A 27,402-nucleotide genomic window follows, 5' to 3' on the forward strand; every position below is an offset into this window, starting at 1 on the left:
ACCACTATCCTGCGCCGATGTAAGCAGCGAAGCGAGTCGAGTGCCCAACACCCGGTGTCTGTATCCTGTCCGGCCTTTTCATATTATACATGTAAAAAAATAATGTATAATAATATAATGATTAATGAATTATAATTGTAATAAATTATAATAGTTATGTCAATTGGTATTGAACATTGAAAAATTATATGAACACATAATATTAAATTACACTTATTATTGGAAAAGTTTTTTAATTATCCTTAAAAATAGTGTATTGATATATTTCATAGATAATTAATATATTAAAATATATTAAAACAATAAAAAACACACACCTATTTAAAATTATTTTTTCACTTTGTAATTTATTGTTATTGATTTTTAGAGATATTCTTAGAAGTATTTTTTTTTTAATTTCCTTTGAATATATACATAATATATTAATTAATTTTTATACACAAATTATCATTTAGTATGCATGTTTAGTAAGCAGGAATGAGAAATTTTAATTGGAAGTATAAATCTTATTTCTGTGTAAAAAGATAAAATACAATTTACGGATAATGATATTTAATTTTCTTCGATTTGTGTAAACCACAAGAATAATTTTATTTAAAAATAAAAATCAATTAGTACTTCTCTCTATTTGAGTGTATATTTTTTCTTTACGTCTAATTATTTATTTAAAATAGGTATTAATCAATTATTAAAGTTATATTTGTTATACCAACACAGATTGGCGGCTTTTCGAATTTTGATGAATTTCCGGGAAACCGAACAGCCAAGAAAAACATTAGTTGTTCGGGAAAACTTTTAATTAGAACATTTTGTGTTTTTAATTTTCTTTGCGAACACGGTCGGTAAAAAATGAATAAATCTTAAAATGTTTAAAATGAAAAAAAATTATAACGGCGGTGAAGTGTGACAATATTTGGGGTTTATTTAGTGTCAACAACCGAGAACCACGGCTTTGGGCGATAGTCTGGTGGAGATTATATTTTGAATTTTTGTCCCTCGTAGTTTTGAAACAAGTTGTGTGCAACCGAAAAGAACATTACAAAAAAAAAAAAATATGGACAGGATATTTCTGGTATATTTCAGATAAAATATATAATATTTTAAAATTAATCTTATATTAATTCAAGACTTCAAGTGTTAAAAGTTTAAAATCTAAAAATAAACATTTTATCAAATGAAATACAATTAAATAAACTATGAATTCCATATACACAGGGTGTCGGACACTATTGTCTTTCGCTCTGGTGATCACCTATACAGTATAGTTTGTTGTGATATTAAATTTAAAAGTCATACAAATTACGGTAGTAAACAATTGCAAGTCTTATAAAATACCATAAACGATGATGTATATATATGCTTGTAAGTAAAAAGTTTGAAAAATAATAAATTCTAATACCGTAAGCCCAAGTTATACCTAACACATCCATAAGATGTACAAGTAAATAAATAATCGGGGAAAAATTCAAATTTCTATTATTATAATTTTATGAATAACTATAAAATTCCAACGAAAAATGTGTTGTACTATACGTGCAACTTTTAGCACACCCCTTCCCGAAAGCACTAGGTATACTAAAAGAGAACACAAGCACGTCAAAATGTAATAAAAAAATTAATCTCAAACGTATAGGTACTACCTATAATATACACGGACTACGAAAATCGTGGTATAATTATTTTTTTATAATTTATCTATGTAGGTACACAATATATAGTAGACGGAGCAGATGCACTCGTATATGCACGGTAAGTCCATATATATATATATATAATATAATAATATAATAATACGCGGCCAAACTGCCACGACCGCAGCAACGGGGACGCCGTGGGGTTAGAGTGGGACGGCGGCAAAACCACGAGGCGAGCTAATATGGTTAAAAATCGTACCGCCCCTATTTTCTATATATCATAACACACGCGACGGTGCCGGAGGGGATTGGGAATGATCGGCGGAGGGTGCATGCAGTAACTATACTCATTACACGTGTTCGTATTATACGTGTATGACGACCGACGACGACAACGACAACGATGCAGAGCATAATAATATATAATATTCTGCACCCCTCGCACATCATAATAGTGTATATAAATACATATAGGTAATATATATATATATATGTGTAAGGGGGTATCGAGTACGAGTATAGCACGCGTGCGCACTGTTCGCACATATATATTTATGTGTACCGCCATACGCCCTGGGGATTTTCGTAATACATATATGTATATTGTGTGTATATATATATATGTTATAATATATAGTGTGGTGACGTGGAAAAGTCTGGAAACTCGGGTCGTATACCTACATACCATATACACAACTATACACGTCCTTATTATTTGTCGAATCGAAGGGTTTCGAAGATAAAAAAAAAATTCGATAAGCTGTCCGCAGTATTTGGGTAGGTATTTATTATTACGTTACCAAAATTTGTTATATAGCTATAAAATATTAAATTATATATATATATGTATGGGAGATCGCCCGGTTCTTAATAACAGCGAATCGCTGCCCCCCTCCATACTCGTCGACGAAGACGTATTATTTATATGAAATTCTATGATGTTCTTTGGAGTTTTACTCACAATAAACGACGACGATAATAACACATATAAGTAGTTAATAATAATAATAATAATAAAGGATGAGTTAACGATCTGAAGAGACTAAAAATATTAGTGTGGTTGTCGGTTGAAGATGTCCGTAAAGTCTAAACGAATTAAATTAGATAAAATATAATGGTTATGACGACCAGGACGTTGTGAAGCTAATATTTTAATATCTAATGGATAAAAATGAATAATAGGTACCTATAATCTACATGGCTATATCATTCTAGCCTGAACAAAAAAAACACAAACGTACAAATCGTTAGGAAGATCAGAAAATAAAATTATTATTATATCACCGTTATTATACAAGGTAAATAAAGATTCACCAAATATGTTTACCCCCATGTTTCCTTTAATAATGCATTTATTCAAATTTCTATTTATGAAACTTTTAAGTATACTTTTAATTATTTAGATTTCGTGAAGCAATTCTTTTTTCATTATGAGAACCAACCTTTTTTTTTGTAAATTGCTTTACAGGTGATTTTTTAGAAAATGTTGATATATCTTAATCAAAATCCAAACGATTAGTTTTTGAGTTATTGCAATCTATATACTAGGGATAATAGTCTTTAAATGCGGTTATACTATACAAAAATATAAAATAGATTTAATATTGAATTTGGTATAATTTTTTATAGGTTATCTGACAATTTTTAAAAATTACAAAATATTGATATATTAATATGAATAACTATAATTTTTGAATTAAAGAAAACAGGAGGAAAGTAGGTAACCGCTCTGTTAAATGATTGTACCTCGTCATTGAGTAGGTCACTGTAATAGATGTTTTAAATTTGAATTCAATGATAAATCATTGCACACGAAAAATGGTTCTGAACGGGGACGGTCTGTCAGCCAATTATCATATAAATATATTGATATTAATTATTATTTATTATAGTAATTTATTTTACTATTTATAGTAATACAGAATAAACTATAAATAGTCAATAGTATACAAATATAAAATTAATCTAAATGTTTGAAAATGTAAATGTGTACTTAAATTAAATATAATAATATTCGTTCAAGTATTAAATTAATAGTATTAAAACTATTAAATCACCCCGTAAAATAAGATTAAATTATAACAAAATAACTAGAACTGTTAATTTTCGATTAAATATCAATTTTGTCAAGTTTGAACTTAAATATCTCTTAAAAAATCAATGCTATATATTTTTTTAGTAATTTAGGAATTTTCGGTATGAGCTACTCAAGCTACTCGAATTTATAAATTATTGTGATTTGACTAATTTTGTCAGAATTTGAATTTCAAATGCTTATAAAAAAATCTTGAACATTTATCTTTAATATAAATAGCTGTAACAACAAATTATAAGGATCCTTGTGTTATAATCTATTTTCCTAAAAAAATTGAATATTTCTCATGCAGAAAAAAAAGCTCAAAAAGAGTAAAATATTTTGAAAATGTTATTATGTATAGAAAATAATAAAATTAACAAATATTATTATAAATAATAATTAGTGAGTATTTTAAGTATCAAGGTTATTCATTTTAGAATAATAATAATATATCAAAAATCGATTGAGGAAAAATAGTTAATTTACAGTTGATTATCCAATGTTGTAAAAATGCTTATAAAAAATGTATGCGACTTTCCAGTAAACTTTTTTGTTTGTTTGTTATAAGTAGGAAAACTTATGAGAAATCTTATATAAAATGTTGAAATCTTAGATATAAAAATAAAAAAGTTTATACAATAGTTTTCAAATTATGGCGATTTTGACTAAATCCTTCAAAATTCCAATGTATTTTCGATATTTTTAATTTTTATATGAAAAATTTATAACGAGGAACCTTGTATTAAATTTTCAAATATTTTTACTAAACGAAAACATTTTAATCGACATCTACAGAAAAAAATTCAAAAATATCAAAGTTTATAAATAGGTTTATACCACAAAATGTATTTAAATATTTTGAAAATGTTATCATCTTCTTACAAAAAAATGCTAATATAAACACTTTGTTTCTACGGTCATTCGTTTTTGAGTATTGCCTATCAAAATAATAAAATCAATTTCATTAAAAACTGGGTTTAAATTTATTTTATTTTCTCAAACGTACCAAATAGATCCAAATTTCTATCAGAGATCACCCTCAAAGTTGAAATTCAAAGCATTTTTCAAATACTTTTCGTGTTAACAGACAAAAAAAAACTTCATTTTAAAATTAATATATTCATCATGGGTGATTGTCATATGAAAAAATAGGTTGGTGTCACCATAGAACGCACCTTAAATAGTATAAAAAATTCAAAATATTTGAAAATATGCTTCTTCAAAATTGTTAAAAATTACAAAACTCGGAATTTGAATTACCTAATTAAGTATTAATGGAAAAAATGGGTGAGAGCATACCCGGTGCCTCTTTGTGTAAGGTATTAGTCTATACTTTGGTCTTTATAGTTTTCATTTTTTTTTAATTCATAGTAATTTAAAATGTACCCAATATTGTTCTTATAGAAGTTAATTTGAAATAGGGTAGGGATACTTTAAGAAAGCAAGTTAACTCTTTTTCGGCACATTTATGCATTTTCCTAAAGGTGTTTTATTATTTATTATGTTTGGTTAATGTATGGATAAGTAAATATTTATTTAGAGAATTTTAAGAAAAACATTATAATTAATATTGCACAAGCTTTAAAACGTCTATAACACAATGATGAATAAAAATTGGGTTAAGATGAAAATAACCAAATAAGTCTGAAAATAATACATTAAAAAAAAGTATTTACTATAAATGTGTACTAAAATAAATACAAAATATTTAACTGAGTCTTGTTATGTATTATATAAATATTATACCTGTGGTTTAATATTGGTCTAGAGTTATATTTTCAAATAATAAATACATCTGTCAAATATTAAATCAGAACAAAGCAATCATATAAAACATTAATTTATATATAAAGTATTTGCGCTTTATGGATTGGTTTGTTTTCTAATAATTCATTTAATTTGTTATTATTTTTTAATAATTAAATTGTTTAAATATCACTCAATGTTGTAGAAATTATTATTTCTCTTAATTCAACTATGAGTAATTTTGAAAAAATATCCAATAATATTCAAAATAATTCAAACACAATCGAATTATTAATTAAGCAACTCGAGGAAAAAATTCATAAATAACATGACCAGAATTATATAACTTTAAAGATCTTTGTTTGGAAATTCAACAAGAACATTTTTACTATATTTTATTATTATTTTGATTATAAGAAAAAACGTTGACATTTACATATTATAAAAAATATATATTTTTTTAATAACTGTCAGCGTACATAATATTAGTGTTACGTACACATTGCACAATATAAATTATTTATATTAAATCTTTCGAGTACAGAGTTCAAACGATATACTCGGAATTTTTTGTATACTTTTTTTGTGAATATAATAATAATATATTGTTATTGGTATTCATTTAAATAATAAAAAGAAATACGAATAATAGACCGATAGATGATAAGCAATGTCGTCATAAAATTAATAACATAAAAAATTACATTAAACAAATTATAAAGAGTTCAGCGGTTATTATATATAATATATTATTATAAATATACAGAGTGTCTCACAGTGTACGTCTTCATCAATTTTTTTTCAATATATAATATTTATATTTGAAATATAATTTGGGAAAATAAATGCTATACCTAACCACCAATACTTGAAATGAATAAATGTCCAATTTTTTGTTTTCGATTTTCTCGGTAATTCAAAACGGCATAATATATACGGAATCATTAATTTCCATCGGATAGGTATTCGAATGGAAATGTATAAGTTATTGGCAGTAGAATGCCTAACTATATGATATTAAATAGTATAATATATTTAATGACGTACCAGCCTGCAGTATATACAGTGATATAATATATATAAAAGTCATACGGATACTACACACTATACACTACATAATATATACATATTTACGAGAACAAACACCCTGTATATATTCTATATAATGTATACTTTATACATGTATATAGTATAAGTATAATATATGCAATAAAGATGTACAATATAACAAATTATATTATTGTGCAATTTGATCTGGAAACGTTTAATTGTTCACATTATAATAATACGGTGTATATAATATTACAATATAAACGTTATGAAATCGAAATATATATTATAATATACGAATCGCCGATATAATGATATACACGGTGCGGCGGCACTTTGATTACGAGAAGAGAAATTATAATATACAATAATAAATAATATTTTATATGTACATATATACATATTTACGTGGCACGCATAATATACGCACACGTATATCGTATAAACACGTACACAATAATATATACAATTATAATAATTATTATCGTGTGGCCCGCGTAGATAGGTATATAATATTATAACATAATGCCCGGTCTACACGAGGCTATATAGTACTTCAAGCTAGGATATAGTAAGGCAGTACCTATTTCCGGTGACTCTCCTGGCTCGGCACAGGCTAGAGTGGTTTAAAGTGTTTACATCATTCGCCTGATATCTATTATAACTTATAGGAATTTCAAACCAGTTCGGTGGCGGGTATGGTGCTACTATAGCTCGAGTCTAGGTATATCCTGGCTTGAGACGCTACCTTCAAAACGAAGCTAGTTCTGCTCAGCACTAATATCCTAGCTTGAAATATCAACCTCGCGTAGATCAGGGATAATTTTATTGGATGATTAATATTTATTATGTAAAACGCGTCTGCAGCGCCGCTTACCTGCGCCACCATCTGCGGAGGGACCGAGCAAGTTGTGCACCCGGTTGGCGTACAGCACGAACGTCGGATACGGTATGTCGTACTTCCGAGCGGCCTGTGACAGCGACAAGCCCTCCTTGAGCACGGACAGTATGGCCTCGGCCATCGTCTCTGGTCTCCACGACTTGAGCGGACCGCGCTCTCTGAACCGTAGGTTGTGCACGAGGCTCTGGTTGGTGTTCCAGCACTTTTGCCACATGGACTGCAGTTGGTACTGGTAACTGTCAGCTGTTAAAACAACAATAGAACACACCGGTTAGTGAAGCGCATAGGTATATAGGTATCGTTCCTATATAATAGGTAGGCATTATTATATTATATTATAATATATATATAATGTACGAGTTAATAAATGCTACATGAAAATGAATCATACGAATGATATGAGAGATGAATATTATCTAACGTAAAATAGAATGAGAGAGGGAAAGAGTGGAAAGCGAGAGAGAGAGACAGTCCACGTCGCAAATCGTATATGCACTGCCGGTAATAAAGCGGGAAAGTGGAGAATGTCGATTTTTCGAGATTCTGACACAGCTTAAAGGCAGAAAAATGATCTTACTCTAAATGTGTAGAAATTCAAGATATTATTAACATAGATAAATCATCATATTATCGAAAATTATTGGTTTTATAATACGTTTTAAAATATTGTTTGACTAGAATTTAGAAAACAATGAAGTATCTATAAGTGTGATAGGGTTTCCAAGAAATTTTCTTTTTTACAAGTTCTCAATCGTATACGTATTTTAAACAATTATTCTTAACTAACATACATCTGGAAGAAACAATATAATATATTAATATGTGAAATTACGCAACTGCATGGGTTGTACGGGGTGGGAACTGGGCGCTGCAATAAAAACGCGGGCGATAATACATTAATATCGCACATAATATAACGATATTGCAGTGTGCTGCGCACGCCACGACGGCGGCACTATATAATATTATTATTAAAATGCCTATACATACGTGATTTACATCTAAGCCCGGCTGTTGCGTACCTCTACGTGTGTGCTAGTGTAATATAATATGCAGAGATTTAAATTTTTTTTCTCCAATATAAATATAATATAATATACGCGTCGATGACGTGCGAGTTTTGCGCACGTGCATGGCGGACGAGACTTTTTAAAATATATAATATAATCGAGACGGCCTAACCCCCGACCAAATCTAAAACGCTGTACACTACTACACTATATAGTATATACTAACGTAAGCAAATAAACGACAAAAAACAAATATATATACACCATATTAACATCTATAAACATTATTTCGACTGTGGCGTGTTAATTTTAACAATGCAAGCTGCTCGTTTGTTGTCTATGTATATATACGTGACTGCGAGACTACGCGCACACACACATTTATGTTTATATTAACGTTGATGGATAAAGGGGGAGGTGTGGAGGTAACAGGAGGCGGTTGTAGAATATTGTCAATATACCGGTGCACCACCACCGGGTTACAATATACGCTGCGCTTTTATAATATATGCTATGCATAATAAAATGTATAGTAATATAATACATATAGGTTCCGCATATGTATAAAAATATATAATCTAACTATTATTTGCAAGCATCGAGTAAACCCATAACTACACTATGATTCAAACACTATGCAGTTACACAGTGCACACATACTCTGAGACGACAACCGGCAACATAATTCGTGGACTTTCGCCTACCTGCAAACGCGGCGATTGTTGTTCGTGCAAAAAAAAAAACGTGCGTAAAAGTCGAAAAAACGTATATAATTTAAATTTATTACAAATTATTAATATATACAGCGTGGCAAATAAGGGGTGCAAAAAACTAAAAAAATAAAATAATAAAAACGGGATACAATATAATATACATATTATATACACGAGCATCTATAATATACATATATAGATATTATGCATTATACGTACACACGCAATTTTTTTCCATCGAATATACCGATATTATTTATAGCGCCGCGAAGGGAAAAAAAGGGTCAGGATGGCTGTATTAAAAAATAATTGGTAATAAATATCTTATTAGAAATTTTGTGTCGATCCATATAACCAAGCTGCAGTTTATTGACACAGGAAAATAAAAAAGGGGTGAGTTTTTTAGAATTTAAATACAAACAAAGTCTAATGTTGTATGGAATGTAAACAATGTGACCGACCGCACCAAGTAGTATAGTAATCAATATTTATTTTTTATTGCCTATTATTATCGAGCAAACACTCGAATGTATAGAATTTCTATGAGAGTTCGGATGGCATTTATTGAAAAGCTCAAGACAATATAGTAAATAAATAATACACTAATACATTTTCCACGGAAATCGATGATATAAAAATGTATTATGATTTATTATGTTTCTATTTTTTTGTGGAAACGATATCAACGAATTGTGTAACATGAATAATAATAATAATAATAATAATAATAATAATAATAATAATAATAATCGACATCAGAAATAATAATAATAATCATAATATTATACGCAAAGACTGGGGTGGTTTTGATGCATGAAATGCATATTTTGTTTTTACGGATATCGAGCGCATAGGTAGATAAATAATAATGCGTATAAGTATAATAGATATAATGGCAGATGGATAGCCGATATATATTTAATATCATATATTGTATAAGCGTAGGTATAGGTGCCTATACGAATAAACGGCATACCTATAGCAATATGTATATTTTATGCAATTGGAAAATAAATCGATCGAGTTTATATTATACATACCTACTACATGTAATATAGGTGCTCATATAATACGCACGTGGGAGGGGGGGGGGAGGTTCGGAATACTAAATTTTGATAATTTATTTACGACTCACGGTGAACGATTATACGTATATAAATATATTATATATTATATCCCAAGTACGTACAAGAATATTTTATGCGTATGCGTATGCATATTATAATGTATAGGTACCTGCGATGTACCTATGTATCAATATTTTTCTTTGAACGTCGTAGTATAATAATAACGATTTCGTCGGGAAATAATATATTTCAACGAATAAAGAAGAAAAAAAAATGGGAAATAATAACAACAACGGCAATAATATAATGTAAGCAACAGAATAATATATATTATAAAATATAATATGTTACCGGCGTCTGCGCGCGTGTGTCGTAATGGCCATGTCCATTCATTAGCATTTCGTATAATAAAACAGGGCATTTAACTATTGTACAGTAAAATTATGTACTATGTAAATTGTTTTATGTAAATCCATCACAAGTCGCCGCACTATAATATTATAATATATATATATATATATTATATATATATATGGAGCGTTCGCTATTATAATATATATATGTATGATTGCTGGTCTACGCCGAACGACAAACACATTGTGTACGTATAATATGCCTTGTATATTTATTGGACGCACAATATACATACCGCCGATTTCTCCCGTCCGTTTACTATAGGTAGGTACTACACCACTTCACTTCGCCACAGCATGAATGTATAATATATTATTATAAGGTATACATAACACCCCACACCGCGACCACCACCATCACCATCACCACCACCGCCGCCACCACGGTATAAGGCAAATAATAATAATAATAATAATAATATTGTCTCCCGACACACGCTGCACATACTTATTATTATAATAATATTCGGTTTCCTTTTCCTATATATCGTTACACGCGTTATAATATCGTATCTTTATAATAATGGGTACATGGTTGTGTACGGTAGGTATATGTATAATATACGTATAATATTATATAGGTACGCGTTACCGTATTATAATATTATATATATGCAATAATATTATATATTATGTGTGTGTAAACTCATTAACCTTTCGACCTCGTTGCAGCGCTGCAATGATAATGGGTGTATATACTGTATACGGACGAGGAACAAAAAAAAAAAAAAAATATATATATAGGAGAAAAGGGCGAGAGAGAAAAAAGACGGGAGGTGGGACAGTATATAACACTGCAGCGGGATGGGGCTAAGCCCGTTTGTTGTGTATCCCCTGGGCCCTGGGTGGTGAATAATGTACGATAGTAGGTACCACCACTATATTACGCGCGTTTGACCGCTCGACTCTATAATATATATTATATATAGTTAAATTTTTAATAAGTTCCCGTGTTATACGGAATTACAATTTATTCGCATTATCCGGAGGGGTATATATAGGTGCCGCCTACAATATTATACTATACATGCAACAATACCATACGATAATAATATTATTACGAACGATGATCATATTATATATTATACAACGTCGTGCAGCAGTGCGGAGTAGCCAGGATTTTGCTTTGGGAGGGGCTGATAATATTTGTGTTATATAGGGAAGGCTTAACTAGAATCCCTCAAAAGTTTGGTATACTGATGCCGTGGGTTAGGCTAACGTTTTAGAATTTCGTATACCTTCATACAAATTACAATTTGAATATTTGGTCACGTCATTCACGTCGTTGTAATACGTGATACGGTCAAAACTCACAAAAAACTGAGAGCGTTTTAAATTTTTATGACATTTCTGGGAGGGATGCAGCCCCATCAGCCATCCTTGGCTACGCCACTGACAACGTGCAGTATTTCTCTCACGATCTAATATTGTTAAAAAACGGAATAAATTGGTTGTTTCTCGCACCTTCAAATATCCACTCAGCAGACTAGCGAAAATTCCTCGAAACCGCCAGGTGGCATATATGCACACGGTGCACACGATGTAATGTTATTATGTAGGTAAAAGCATCGTATTGTCGTTAACGGGTGAGTCGCTCAGATTACAACTGTCGAGCGGTCGTGGTAGCCGCGGTAGGTATAGGTAGGTATTAATATTACTGTAATATGTATTATAATAATATCAATCGTTAAATAAGCCATCGTCACGCGTGATGCGATACTGGTATATAATATTATGTTATTATATAAGCGTGCGACACCGTCATCGGTCTTTTAATTTAAGGTCTGATCGATTAATTTTCCATAATGTGTATGATTACGTTTTAATAATTTCTCAACAGTGGACGGGATGTCGGTAGATACCTAATATAATGTTGTATCGTAACGATATAGGTAGCGAATGAAATGCTGCAGGTATATACGAAATACTGCACATAAGTCATCATTGGGCAGCCGAGTAAACCTACGCGGGACGCAGCAGGTCGCGGTGAAAAATTGCAAAACATAATAACAATATAATAATATATTTTATGTAGATATTTTATAGATGGCTCGTGTGGCATTTACTTTGAACCAGACCGCCAGCTGCAATACACCACCACACACGGACACGGTATAAATAAAATAACGGGCGAGGGGTGAAGAGCGGTGCAGCGACCGGATTTCGTTCATAACCATTGATCGACGAAATAGATTTCAGTACCAAAGTCGGTAAATAATTTGTTCGTTATTATAATAATATGTGGGTGATTATGTCCTATTATATAAAGGCGTAGATATATAGGCACCTGTAAATTAAGCCGAAAAAAAGAAATACAGATATGGCACGTATTTTTTTTAAAAGGCACGAAAACGATCTAAAAAAATATTTTAATATTATACAAATAAAATAGATAAAAACATTTTAAAACATTTCAAAAGTACGTGACAATTAAAAAGTACAAAAGATCAAATTACGATAGGAATATTTAGGATTAATGTTACATATTACGTCGCACTACGGAAAGTTATCGCTCTCATAAATTCATTATAATGGCGATTCAGTATATAGGTACATACAATTATCTATAGGTAAGTACATGTATTTCTTCATTACTCGATGCATATAAACGATATATAGTATATATAATACATATTACATATTATACTATATTATATGTGATGTTCATCATGTATTCATTGTAGATGTTTATATAATAAAATATTTGTAATACAAGCGAGTAGGTAGGTAGATTATTGTTATTTATTCGATATCACAATGTTATTGATCGGACGGAGCTCTTCCTCGGATATAGAATTAATTATTTTCAATTACTCCAAACTTAAAAGGGTAGGTGCGCATATGAAAACAAGACGACTATATTATAGAACTTCTCTCCGGTCCTATTATATAATAATAACATTATTGTAACAATATTATTCAAAAACACTAAAACAATTACCATCTGAGTTGGAAGTTTCGAGTTGCTAAATGTAATTATTATATGCGTCCTATAATTTCACGATCACCACTATATATAATACAGAATCCATCTCTTCCCGTGCTGCAGCAGTGTGCAAAATGTACGGAATGTACAACGGGCCAGCCTGTCGGCGGGGTGTCTTTTTTTTCTCCAACGGTACGGAAAAAAATTCCGTAGTGAATTACCAAAAAAAAACCCGGATGCAGTAGGTATAGGTGTAAAACGGTCAATTGGGCGGCGCACAGGATCGAAGGGCAGAAAGTACGACACACGATGCGCCTTCTCAGACGGGTGCATTACGGACACCACGCGAAACGCATTTCCGACGACACGTCCACGTGGGTTTTTTCCCCCCTCCCACCCATTGCCGAACGGTTGTTTACAGTCACTAATCACACTACCGTTGACCGTCGGCACGGCGCCGCTTGCACGTGGTGAGCGGTGCCGTCAACAGATACGACGGCGGCGGCGGTGGCGGCGGTGGCGGCGGTAACTGTAAAGTGTAAACGGTGGCGGCGGCGGCGGCAGCAAACGGTTGTTTTTGTTGTTGTATTTGTGGTGGTGGTCTATGCGGACGGCGGCGGCTGTATAGCGATAATCTTCCGCCGCCGCTGTAGCAGAACGAGAACACCACCGCGCCGCCGCCACTAGCAACGCGCGTCGAATGCACTTTTCTCGTATTGCACACAATCAATTATACCATCGTGTCATGTGTTATGACCGGCTGACATAGAAAAGGAAAATAAATCCTTTAAAATAGACATATTACATATTTTATTATTTTTTTTTTGCACACCGCCTGTTTTAAACCCCCTAATTCGCCCTTCGTAAACAATGTTTTTGTAATGAGAGTGGTTGATTCTATTTGATATTATAATATTACATAAGTAGTAGATAAATCTAAATACTTTATCGTCCTTTTTTTCTGATACATAATCACTAATTAATGAGGTGGTCGCGCTTAGATTTAGAAAACCTCAGGAGCAGCGTATGCACTGTATGTCTATTGTATACTATACATCCATAGTTTAAAAAAATATCCGACGTAATGCCAAATTAAATGTTCTTTGAATTTATTGTGTTAACTCTTATATAATTAAATAGAACAAGTAAAATTGTTTTAAGTTGGATAATCAAATTTTCTATGAAATATACAGTATTAAAAAACAGTATCAACGATCTGTAATTCACTTTTCAATATGTGACATATAATAGAGTAGTAGACAAACAAGTCTGATTCCACCTAAAAAAGATGTTCAGTCTTACGAAATATATTTAATATCTATACCAGAGTAGAGAGGAGTAAAAATATTTAATATTTGGTTTTTGATAGATTATATTATAATATAATCATATCAGGCACATCGAATTACATATATAAATATTATAATATGCAGAAATATAGGAATTATTCATCAATATAAAATATATATAATTAAATATATGTATTAAATGTATATAATATACTTAATAAAAGTGTTGAATTATGTATAGGTAGTATTTAGATTATAGATGCTTAGTCAATCCAAAATAAATAAATTCCAAATAAGATATTTTGAATAAAAATAAATGTATACATATACAATACAGAACAATGAATATTGTTGAATATTGGGTAGAACACGACTCTACATCGAATGTATTTTTTTTACGAAATATAAACATGCCTTATAAATAAATATTATTATTGAAGCCAAAATTATTGTAATAACAACAAAACGGCTTCCTAAGATAAATACAATACGTATAATATATGTAATACATATAAATGTAGGTATATATTGTATAATCATTATTTATTATATTATAATGCACCTATACCTATATGGTATAGTATGATATATATGATAATATTAAACTTACATGTCATTGGCGAGGACGTGGATGCGAGCCAGGCTTGAGAACTTTCAAACATTTTGGCCTAGAATCATAAAATAAAAATTGAATTATAAAAATGGGTATACATAATATTGTATCGTATAACATTAGTACTATTATGACATATATTTTGTAATACAAATAGTACCTAAGAAAAGGGGATGGTCTATATAAATTGTTAATGAACTGCATTTTAAATAGCTTATAATATAGAGATCCAACAGTTTTTTACCCTGATATATTCCTACTTAACATATTTCGACTTATACGTTTATTCACTAAAATGTGTAAAATACTTAACAGTTAATTAAAGGTTAAAGGTAAAAATTTCATGGTTAACCTTCCAACTCATTAAAAATAACCAAAAACCTTTGGGGAACTGTGGCATCATCTTCCCAAGGGGAGTGGCGGAAAACCTAATAAGACATTTCTCACTCACCCTGTAGGCTGTAAGTATATCGTGGCGAGCACAAGTCACTAATGCTATTTTGTGCTAACCTAATTCTTGTACCAGATATTATTTACCGTGTATAAAAAACAACAAATAAATTTCATGTATACAACCATTTTATCTCTTATTTCGTACTAATATAGGCATCGCATTATAGGTACTTTAATATTTCATGAAATCCTAGTTATAATATGTCTATTAAACAAAATAGGTATACGATATTTAAATTGTTTCATAATCCGGAAGCTTTTAGCGGGCACTGACTGATGACGCGTTGTAAAGTCCCGCATTTACAATTGTAAATACGTAACTAGTATTCGAGAACAATAAAAGATATTTACATTAAGTATAACATATTACACACATTTTTATAAATTCAACTATCACAGATTATATTATATTTATCTCGGCCCAGAATCTCAAATGATGTATATGGCCACAGCCAATGACCCGGAGTTGTGCAAGTGGATATTCACCAACTGTCGGTCTATGAACTTTTAAATTATTCTGAATATATTTTTACGAATTTGTTCACAATTCATAGTATAATTCGAAACATGGGTACAACTACACTTGGAAATATTAATGTGCAACGGAATATTCATAATCGATATTTATAATATATTATATAATATATATCAAAAGGTCATTTGTATACAATAAGGGTAAATGTCAAATGACCTCTTTATATAATGTCATACCTAACCTTCGAATACGAATAACGACATTACAATGGTTTATTTAATTATTTGTTTGCTAAAATCCGTTTGAATTTCAGAGAAAAATACCGGTGAAAAATTGTGATACTTATCAACACGGAAACACCAGTTTTCAGAGTGTGGACATCGAGTTAAACCGAATAATACCAAAGGGATATCCGATTTGGACTAGGAAACAATTTATGGAGAAGGGTAGGTTAAGTTTGTATCAAGCTTACGAGGGTCAATGACGTGGTTGGGATGCACAGGTCAGAACTTTACGCGACAAAGGGTGTTTCATTGTGAACATACTTTTATTTTTATTTTTTCCGTATGTCTGGAGGCGTTGTCCGTCTCGACGTCGTTCAATTTTTCAACAAAACCACAAGGATGAAAATTGACGCGAGACACACGTCAATAAATATTTAAGTGCATTATTTCGAACGCGACAAATACTAGCTGGATGAAGTCATGTAGGTCCTACTATAAATGAATTATATATAGAATTAAACTATCCAGGAACAGTATGACGTATAGAATACTTATATAATATTAAAAACACATATCTATAACTTGTTTATTATTCAAAGTTTGGTTATATATTTAGATTGTTACACATAATATGGAGGTTAAACTAAAAATTACTGGATTAATGATATTACAAAAATACTAAGGTTAGAATAATAAAATTGCAAATATTTTAATATTATTATCATTATATAAGTTAAATAATGTTAAATTGACCGCTTGACAAATTAGTAATTGATAACCAGTATTCGCCAATACCAACTTTAAACATTTATAAAACCTAGATTTAAATTGCAAATTAGCTAATCACATATTGTAAGTAAGTAATGATAATGTATAATGTAATTAATATACGTAGTACACTAGTACAGCAGTGAACACTATTAAATACAATATGCATGCAAAAACGCTTATACAAACATGGTGTTATAACAGCCGCTAGTATAAATTTCTTACAAAATAATATATTGTACAATAGATATGCTTAACAAATTATAAAATAAGTATGCCAGTATAGTCAAGCAATTATAATTTACAATTCTGTAGTGCTAGTATTGTGTTACAAGTATATTTAAAAATATATACAATTAAATAAGTTATTATTATATTAATTATTATTATTATTATTAATAATTAATAACTTATTATATTATTATTATTAATAATTAATAACTTATTATATTATTATTAATTTTCAGTGATTGTGATAAAAGATTCAGTCCTTTTTAATTTTAAAATATAATATGTTATATCAATGTAACTTGTTAAGTTTCTAAAAAATTGTACTAAAGAAACGGCTGCAATGAAAAAATCAATAGTCAAAATTTATCATCCGTAGGTACCTACCGCAGTAAAATGATCCCTCCCTTTAGTTTCAGAACGAAATTACATTTATTTTTCCACTGTACGGGACAGCATTTACCATTTTTCCCCATTACAAGATAGTCATCGATTTATTTCCCTGACAAACGAGACTCGGAGAGAGTACAGGAGAGACAGAAAAGAGAGAGAGGGGGAAATACACATACACAAAACCGGATACTATTGTAATAATAATAATAACAATAATAATAATAATAATCGTAAAATATAATATTAAAAATAATGATAATAGCATATACGATATACACGACGCAGTTGAATGTTATTTAAAAATATAAAATACAATATTTTGCCACACGAAAAAAAAAGGATCGATGGAACAGAACGTGCATGCACACACACATTTTGTTTCACACAACCACAATAAATATTAAAGACTATGGTGTGCACACATACACACACACATATATATAATATTATATATATATATATTATACACATACCCCCAACACAATAGTATGGTATTGGTTTATATTGTATAAATATAATAATATAGTGTTATGCTGAATAATACATTTTTATTATTATTGCACACATACACTAAGGCATTCTCGTTATTATCATTGTGCTGTTACGATTCCACCAAGACCCCCTAGCAGCTATTATTATTATAGTTATGGGTTATTATTATTATCATTATTATTATTATTATTATTATTATTATTATTATTACTATTACTATTATTATTATTATTACTATTATTATTATTCCGACTGTACCCCAAAGCAACTGCTACATTAATAAAATAAGTCTGATGTCGGAATAAAAATATATATTTGGTAACCCTCCTCCCCTTCTATCTGTTCATACTGTATTTATATATATAGAAAGACGGAAAGATATGAACAGAACCGAGGGGGGCTATAATAATAATAATATTTAACTATACAGTCACGTAGCTCCGCATTAAAGTAATTATTATATAGGAATATTATGTGTCTTTTTGTTCTATTCTCGTCTCTAACAGAGACGGAAGACTGGTGAGTGTGTGTGTGTATTGAGAGTGAGGGAGCGAGAGAGAGAGAGAGAGAGCGCGCGTGAGAGAGACAGTGAGGCACGAGAGAAGGGAAGAGAAAATGTATAATATAATATCTGATGGCGTATATTATGTGTACACATTATAATAATATACCAAACGATTATTATTTTATGCCTGTGTATGTGTATGTGTCGGTTTTTGGGGCCCACCTGGGAACTGGTTAGCGTTGACGGTCTAATGGATATATTTACGGTGTATGTATGTGTTGTATGCACAACCGGAATAAAATAAATATTAATATTTAAACATGGGCGCACTTCGCGAGATAATACTTATCTATTTAATAAAGGGTGGCGGAAAACACGTAAATAGGCAGGTAGGTATAGTTTTACTGTGTCTTGAACGGAAACCGTCGTTGGTAACTTTGACGAGGAATTCGCCGAATCAAAATAAGTGAATTACTAAAATTTGTTTAATGTATGATATTACAATAATTAGTAGTTATAATGGAAATATGAAAATATTTCTAATATTAATATCGGAGGTTTATTAATCTTTCATAAACAACAACTTTTACTGGCCTACTTAATTTTATGTTAACAATACCGTATAAAATGCAAAATATGCATAAATAAATTGCAATTTAAACAATAATAATACTTCGTGCAAAATAAAGTACATTTTCTTGGAACAAAATACACGCCGCTTAATTTAAGGTAACGTAATTTAAAAATTGCATAATATATACGATATATACCTACTTATATGCGACAATCAAAGCTGATCAATAACTTCTCCCTTACATAAAATTATGGACAACGATTGCGTACAATATATAATAGACATGTATGTAATAATATATATGTAATTATCTATATATAATTGGAAAAAATATATTTCCCTCGTGAGATTTTATTGTGTAGATATTCATAACCTTAACTTTATATAACCCTATGCTGCGTTACAATAAATAATTATAGCGTACCTACATTGGAAGATAGGCGTATAAAAAACGAAATAAAAAAACTCTATCCTATTATCATAGGTAATAATATAATTCTTTATAACCTATAATCTATGTATTCTAGAATTGAATGAGAAAAAATAGTTCGGTCGAATTGAAATGAGTAATTAGTATACAACGCGTAGTTCCATTAGTGAGTTTCCAATTTTATTCGTCTCTAAAAATACCAATGAACATCTGTTGTTTTTGATATTTTCTCATTTGTCAATTTTTATTATAAATAAAAACATCTGTTTCAATTAAATAATATAGGGGCCATATAATATCAATTAAATTTTATATAATAAAATACATAATGCACGCTACTATAAAATAATAATATAAAATAATAATATACGCATATTTATTTTAGCCGATAGTTAAAAATTTAACCCCTATATGTGGTCATATCACACCCGGTGCTGGTCCAGGTCACGAACCGGAGAAACAAATGGACAAAGAGGGGAAATAATGGGTTCTGAGCGAATGCGATAGAGATTAACTGGTAGATCTCACCGTAGAATAACATAGTACTCAACTTGAATACAATGAATAATTCCAAACGTTGATCCTCGTATGTTCTATATCTATGTAATATTTGTGATGACGTAATAGTATAATAATAAAACATACTTGTGTATAGATTTAATATAATAATATATAAATCCAATAAATCAACACCAGTTTCCTATCATGAAAATTATTAATAACTTATAATATTGCACGCATCCGTAATAATTACGAATATATTATAATATTATATTATGTTATTATGTATTTAAATTTCAAATCATGGGTCACATAGAAAGATGTGTATAGTAATAATATAATTATTGGCTATAATATGTATAGGTAAAACCTATTGAAAAATATTATTTTATTATATACCTAAATATTAATAGTATATATACAGACTTATAAAGGATCGAAGAGTGAAAATGTAATAGGATGAAAAAAAATTCAATTAAAAACGACTGTACAAATAATATACAAATATATTGGAATTGATTATTATTTCGTTTAGTTTCTGGTTTAGATATCAATACAATTGTAGATATGATAATTTGAACAAATAATATATTTCAACTTTATTATCTATACTTATTCATGTATCAAAGTGATTTTAAACAATACAATGCAAATAAAAAATTAAAAAGCTCCACTATAGTATTTTTTTATTTTAAAATCTATGCAATGGTAATTATTTACAGATAAACACGTAAAACTTTGGTGTTAAAAACATTGTTTATTAACTTTAAGAAAATATATATTATTCTTTGTTGTTGTATAGTAAAGTTGTCCTCTTTTCATTATGTAAAAATGTTTTACCTACGTTGTGAAAAAATATAAAGCTCTTAAAATATAAACGTTTTTTTTTTTTGCAGTTTTAATGGGATATGACATTTTAGTATTAATAATAAATTATATTATATAAATATATGTTACAGTATATATTAATGGTAATGCATATAATAATTTATTTACGTCACAAAAATTTACAGCTTCAACCAATATCATTAAATAATTGTATTTCCATAAAAATAAAAATGTATCCAATTATTAACAGACAAAAATTAAATTATAATTTGCCGTACCTAGTTATTATTTACAATGAGATTAAATCATACACAAAGAAACATTTCATTAAATTATTATGGAAATGGACAGCAGATAGTTATAAATCATTACTAAGACACAGTATCAGAGTGTATGATAGTTTTTTTAAAATAAAAGGAAAAAATTATTTTATGAAAAATACAATAAACAAAAACACGGCCGCTTAGCTGTTCTAGCAGTGTCAGAACTCAGATGGCTGAGGAGGAGTCGTCAATGTCTAAAAATTCATATTACATCATATTTATAACCGCTGCAACGTTGAAAGGGGGTGTACAGCCGTACAGGTTTAACAGTTAAAAATCAATCATCGTTTTGTGGTTCCCAATTAAATTTTAATAATCATACAGACATTATAATACATTATTGGAGTTTTACGGAAGATCTAGGGCTATAGGGCACCATGGTCTCAGAAGCTTGAAAAAAAAAAAATATGTGAAGTCTTTTCCATTGAAAAAAAATCCAGCGCAAAAAAAGGCATTTAATAAATGCTTTCAGGTAAGCAAAAACAAAAGCGGAACAAAAAAAAAAAATTGTTTGATAAAAAAATTGGCGTCTACACACGGCGTACCTATAATACAAGGGTTCCACGAAAGCATCGAACACAAACCCATTTTGTAACCTTCGGCGGCGGTAGCTAATATGATATATTCCAAATTCATAGCTAGGCGGTTGTGGTGCTTAATTAATGTACAGAGAGAGCTTTCAGTATTCTAATCGATATTTACAGAGGGTTCCCTATGCCCCGTGTCCCTGCGCCGCATTGTGCGTAATATTATTATTATTATTATTATTATTATTATTATATTGTGTTCAGAAATGAATAATGGAAACTATTACTGAAACACCATTCGGCCCCACGTAGAGACATTAAAACTATTTTATGTGCACATTTTATGCACAATGAGTAATCGTGATGTTTCCAGTTTCGGATTATTTTATATAGATAATATTATGTGCTGTATCCAAGCAACATAGTAACATACATCTCGAAATAATATAATTGTTCGGAAAACAAACGGACACTCTGATCGCACGCACACGCAGTCGCCCAAAGAGTGTAACTAGGAAAAAAAGAATTGAGAAAGGATTATTATAATATCGTTTTTATACAAACGAATCATATATTATTATATTACTTTTAATTATTCATAGCCGTGTTTTTCTCGGTCTAGCTGCAGAGAACCATTATAATTTATAACGCTACTTTCACCGATATTTTCCCATTATTTCTATATGTACTCTAATATTAATAATTATTTTAATAACTTAGACTCGCGATATTATAAATAATATTATGTACTAGCTAGGTAGGTACATAAATGATAATTTTATAGCACTTGCAATCGTTGGTACAAAGGAAAATCAAACATAAAAATAATAATATATATAAAGTATTTAAAACAACCTATAATGTATACTTAAATACTTAATACTTAAATAACATTATTACTCGTTTCGACAACTCAGCGTACATAATAATATATAAAATAATATAATATTATAAAACACATTATCACACACACGCGCACACGCAAACAGCACACACACATTGTGGTACACACATGACACATCAATTTATATACAGGATGGTTGTAGTTCCTCTAACATAACGCACTAATATTGTTTTCTTTAATAATGAATTTACTCAAATCCTGGTTTTTGGAATTTTCAAGTATACCATTTAAAGAATGTCCTGTGGGGATACAACATTTTTTAGACACATCAGCCATGTACTCCGAATTCAAAATTTTTAACTCAAACTGTTTTGGGAAATTAGTTCTTGATTAGTGTCTATTTGAAACTGATAATTCGAAATTTGTTACCCGAAATTAATGTTTCTGTATAAGTTGTTTCTGAATTACTAAAAATTGTTTATAATATAATCATCCTGAAAACCTTTACAAAAATATAACAATATATTTGTAATAGTTATTAATTAATCTATACATAATAAAATATACTCGGGCAATTTTTCAAATTAAAAAACGTTAAGAGATCCAATAATTTGATTTTTAATAAATTGACCAAAACATGGTGGTGAGAATGTTTAGTGAACCCTGTAAATATATATATATATATATGTACACCTAGGTATACCTAGGTATTGATATTATTAATATTACTATTAAATGTATAAATAAAACTGCGCTTAATTAATGTTCCTACCAGAAACGATTGTCAACAAATATAATTATTATTTATGTGTTTTATGGATATGGAAAAAAAACATAAATTTATATATATATATATTATTATACAATACAATATAATGACAGGAACGAAGGTTACGTACACGATGATGACGATGATAATGATGATAATAGTAATAATAATAGTAGTAATAATATATTATATATTATGTAGAGTATCTTCTCTGCGTGTGTACTGTTTTGTGTCTGTGAATGTGCGCTCGCGCGTGTGTGTGTGTGTGTGTGTGTGTGGGTATGTGTAAAACCACTTGGGCACAATAATATATAATATGGATAGGTAGGTATATATTATAATGTATAATACGTTTATACGTACATACATAAATACGTATAACGTATAAATATATACATGTACGCGCTTAGCACAGGCCATTTAAATCCCGTTTATTCATGTACAAACACACGTGTTCCATTACATCCGCATGTACGCAATGTATAAATAAGGCCGTTATTTACGATATTATAATATTGTGGCCGACAACAAGTCCGGCCATTTGGTCTCTATTGTTGCGCAAAATTCAAACTTGGTGCGTATATTATTATTATTATTATTATTATTATTATTATATTATAATATATTATATGAGTAGTATAACTATAGTAATATCGACCTCTTTAAAACACGCGGTACAACACCGCCGCCTCCGCTGGTACCACTTCCTTCACCATCATATCCACCTCCACCATAGACGCCGCCACACCACAACTACCTCCACCTCCGCCGCCGTCACTACCGCATGACGGCGGCGTAGCTTAAGTCCGCCGAATCGAATGAAGATTGTCTCCCTGGGCTTACCGATTGTATACAATATGTATATCTATGTATGTTTATAAACCTCCACGACACACACATGGTTATATGTATGCGTACCTATGTATTATTATTGTGTATATACGTATGTAATATGCCACACACTTCCACCTACGAATTATTATTTTTCTTTTATTTCATAAATTATATAATCATAAAAATAAAAAATAAAAATAAATAAACCTACAAGGCGGAATTGTTATTTTTATAATTAATGCATTTTTTTTACATTCAACCATATGTGTGTTTGTATTTTTTCTCTTTTTATTATTATTGCGAATAATACTAAAAAATATACATTTCGTTCGTGTTCGTGTTTATAAATAATATGTTTTATTGCCTCGCACGGTGTTATTATAAACTTTGTTTATTTCACCGTTTCCTGTTGGTAATGGTATAAAAATGGTATTTAGACGTGCAGGAGTCTTCCTCCTTTTAAATATATTTATATATTTATTTATAATATATATGTATAATGTACATATAAAATATATAATCGAAAAACATCTTTATGGTATGGGGTAAAAATAAACGGCAAAACTTTAATAAAAAAAAAAGGGTAGCTAGGACGCTAGGTAGGGAAATGCTCTAGAATTAATTATAACATAAATATTTCACAATTTGTTTTCGTATATATATAAAAATATATATGAATATAATATTATAATATTATATAAGCTTGACGAAAATAAAACGTCCTGTAGGCGGAAAAACTTCTGTAATATTTTCGGAGGCGTGCCGGTGGAAACTTTCATTTCTCGCCATTTTATGCAAATAAATAATTTCGAAAAAACACTCAGACGTGAAACAAGTACGTGACGGGTTCTTTTCTGGGAAACAAAAAAAAGGGTTCCAAACAAATAACTCCGGGACACGACATAGAGATTGAATGACCCAACGTGTGTTATTCATATTATAACATTATAACGTACATCGATCCGCTGGAAATTAAATAACGAAAAAATATATATTGTCAGAGCAATTTTTAGCCCCCTGATACATACGCGTGTGCGATGAAAACACACGCACACACACACGCATAAACACGGGCATTGGGCAATGTGAGAGTTCGAAAATTCAATTTGCGGCCCTCCATTTTCTTTTATTATTTTATTATAAGGACCGCCTGTGCGCTGTTGCAATTTCAATTAAATTTATCCCCAACGTATACACTATACAGTCTACTTATTATTTTTTTTAATCATACATTTATTATACTAGCGTATACATATTATATATGTTTTTTTTTATTTAATAATAATAATAAAAATAATAATAATATAATATGGGCCCCGCATATGGGGGCCTTAATTATACGAACTCCTTTCCTTTTATGTTCATTCCCTATCCCCCTCCCGAAACCAATAGCTTATCATTCAGAATCCGTTACAAATACACCGAGATCTAATAATCTATGAGCAAAGGTACAACTTGCTTCGGCTTGAGACGACCGCAACGGCCGGCGTGGTGTCATCCGTGAAACAATTGTAGGTATATACAATAATATAAAACCGGTCCGGGGGAAAAATTATAGTTCATAAAATGTTATATTTATGATTTATCTCTTGATATACATATGTGTAGTACTAATTTTTACGTACACGCAATAGTGCATATTTTGATAGATTACAAATATAATTGTATTATTACTGTCGTAATAACAAAAATTATTATAAATTATATTATAAATTTATAAATATATATTCGAAAATACATTATGCACTTATGCCAAGACTTTACGTCCCAACTTATACAATTACGACTTAAACAATACTTATATTTAGCAAACGTTTTAGTATAATTAATGGAAATTTGTTAAATACCTAAAGAATATAATATGAAAACGAAACTTTAATATCCAGATTTCAACTGATAACCAAAGAAAAAAGTAGGTAATAGAAAAAAAGATGAAATTTTTCATATTGTTATAGTTACAGTTACGTCACGTGATATAAAATATATTTTCGGTATATCAGTTGAACATATTTAATAATATTCGAGAAAATATTTTAATTTAAGAACAGATAAGAAAAAAGCATAACGCCAACGTTTTTGATATAATGTAGCTCAGAAATATATTATATTTTGAAACATTAAATTAATATAAATGGATTTAGAAAAATAAAGGTTACATATAATATATTATGTACAAAAAAAATAACATATAATAACATAGGTGATACACCTCTTGTACGCCAGCTGTAGTTAATGTACCGGTGACCGAGTATAAATAAATGAGACGGTACGATCGGCTCTAAACGTCTATTATAATAATATATTACGTGCTTTTTTTTTATTATTATTATTATTATAATTCCAACTGTTACCACCACGTTCCACCTGTCTGTGTTATTCAATCAGACGAGTGCATGGAGAAAAATATTTTTTTAACATACAATTTTATAATACCTACATGATATTATTATAGAAAGTTCATACGATTACCATGCATAACCCAAAGACAATAATTATCTGGGTGGACTTAGTGACGACGACGGGTATGTTGTACAATATTAAAATAATGATAACAATCGCAACATTATACTGTAGTTCTTTTGTATTAACCTAATATTTTTTTTCTTATGACTGTATTAATTGTGAAATCAAGTCACAGCGATTATAGGGTATTATTTTCCCGGTCATTTTCTTGGTGTAAATTAAATTTACTGTAATTTTAATAATAATTTTTAAAGTTATATTTGAATTATTACCATAACTAATACCAAATTCAACTGTTTTGATATTTTTCAACAAAATATATAGTATAATAT

At 29.8% G+C, this 27,402-nt stretch overlaps 1 protein-coding gene across 1 annotated transcript in view; it reads right to left on the bottom strand.

The window, feature by feature from the left end:
* Window positions 1-27,402, bottom strand: part of LOC132938514 (protein bric-a-brac 1-like) — a 43,001-nt gene that overhangs the window by 5,387 nt on the left and 10,212 nt on the right. The window contains exons 2-3 of the mRNA XM_061005393.1: window positions 15,437-15,494; window positions 7,385-7,651 (exon numbers count right to left, since the gene is read on the bottom strand). Coding sequence (XP_060861376.1) covers window positions 7,385-7,651; window positions 15,437-15,494 — 325 coding nt within the window. The remainder of the gene's footprint in view (window positions 1-7,384; window positions 7,652-15,436; window positions 15,495-27,402) is intronic.

The sequence above is a fragment of the Metopolophium dirhodum genome, chromosome 2 (genome assembly GCF_019925205.1).
Source record: "Metopolophium dirhodum isolate CAU chromosome 2, ASM1992520v1, whole genome shotgun sequence".
NCBI lineage: Eukaryota > Metazoa > Arthropoda > Insecta > Hemiptera > Aphididae > Metopolophium > Metopolophium dirhodum.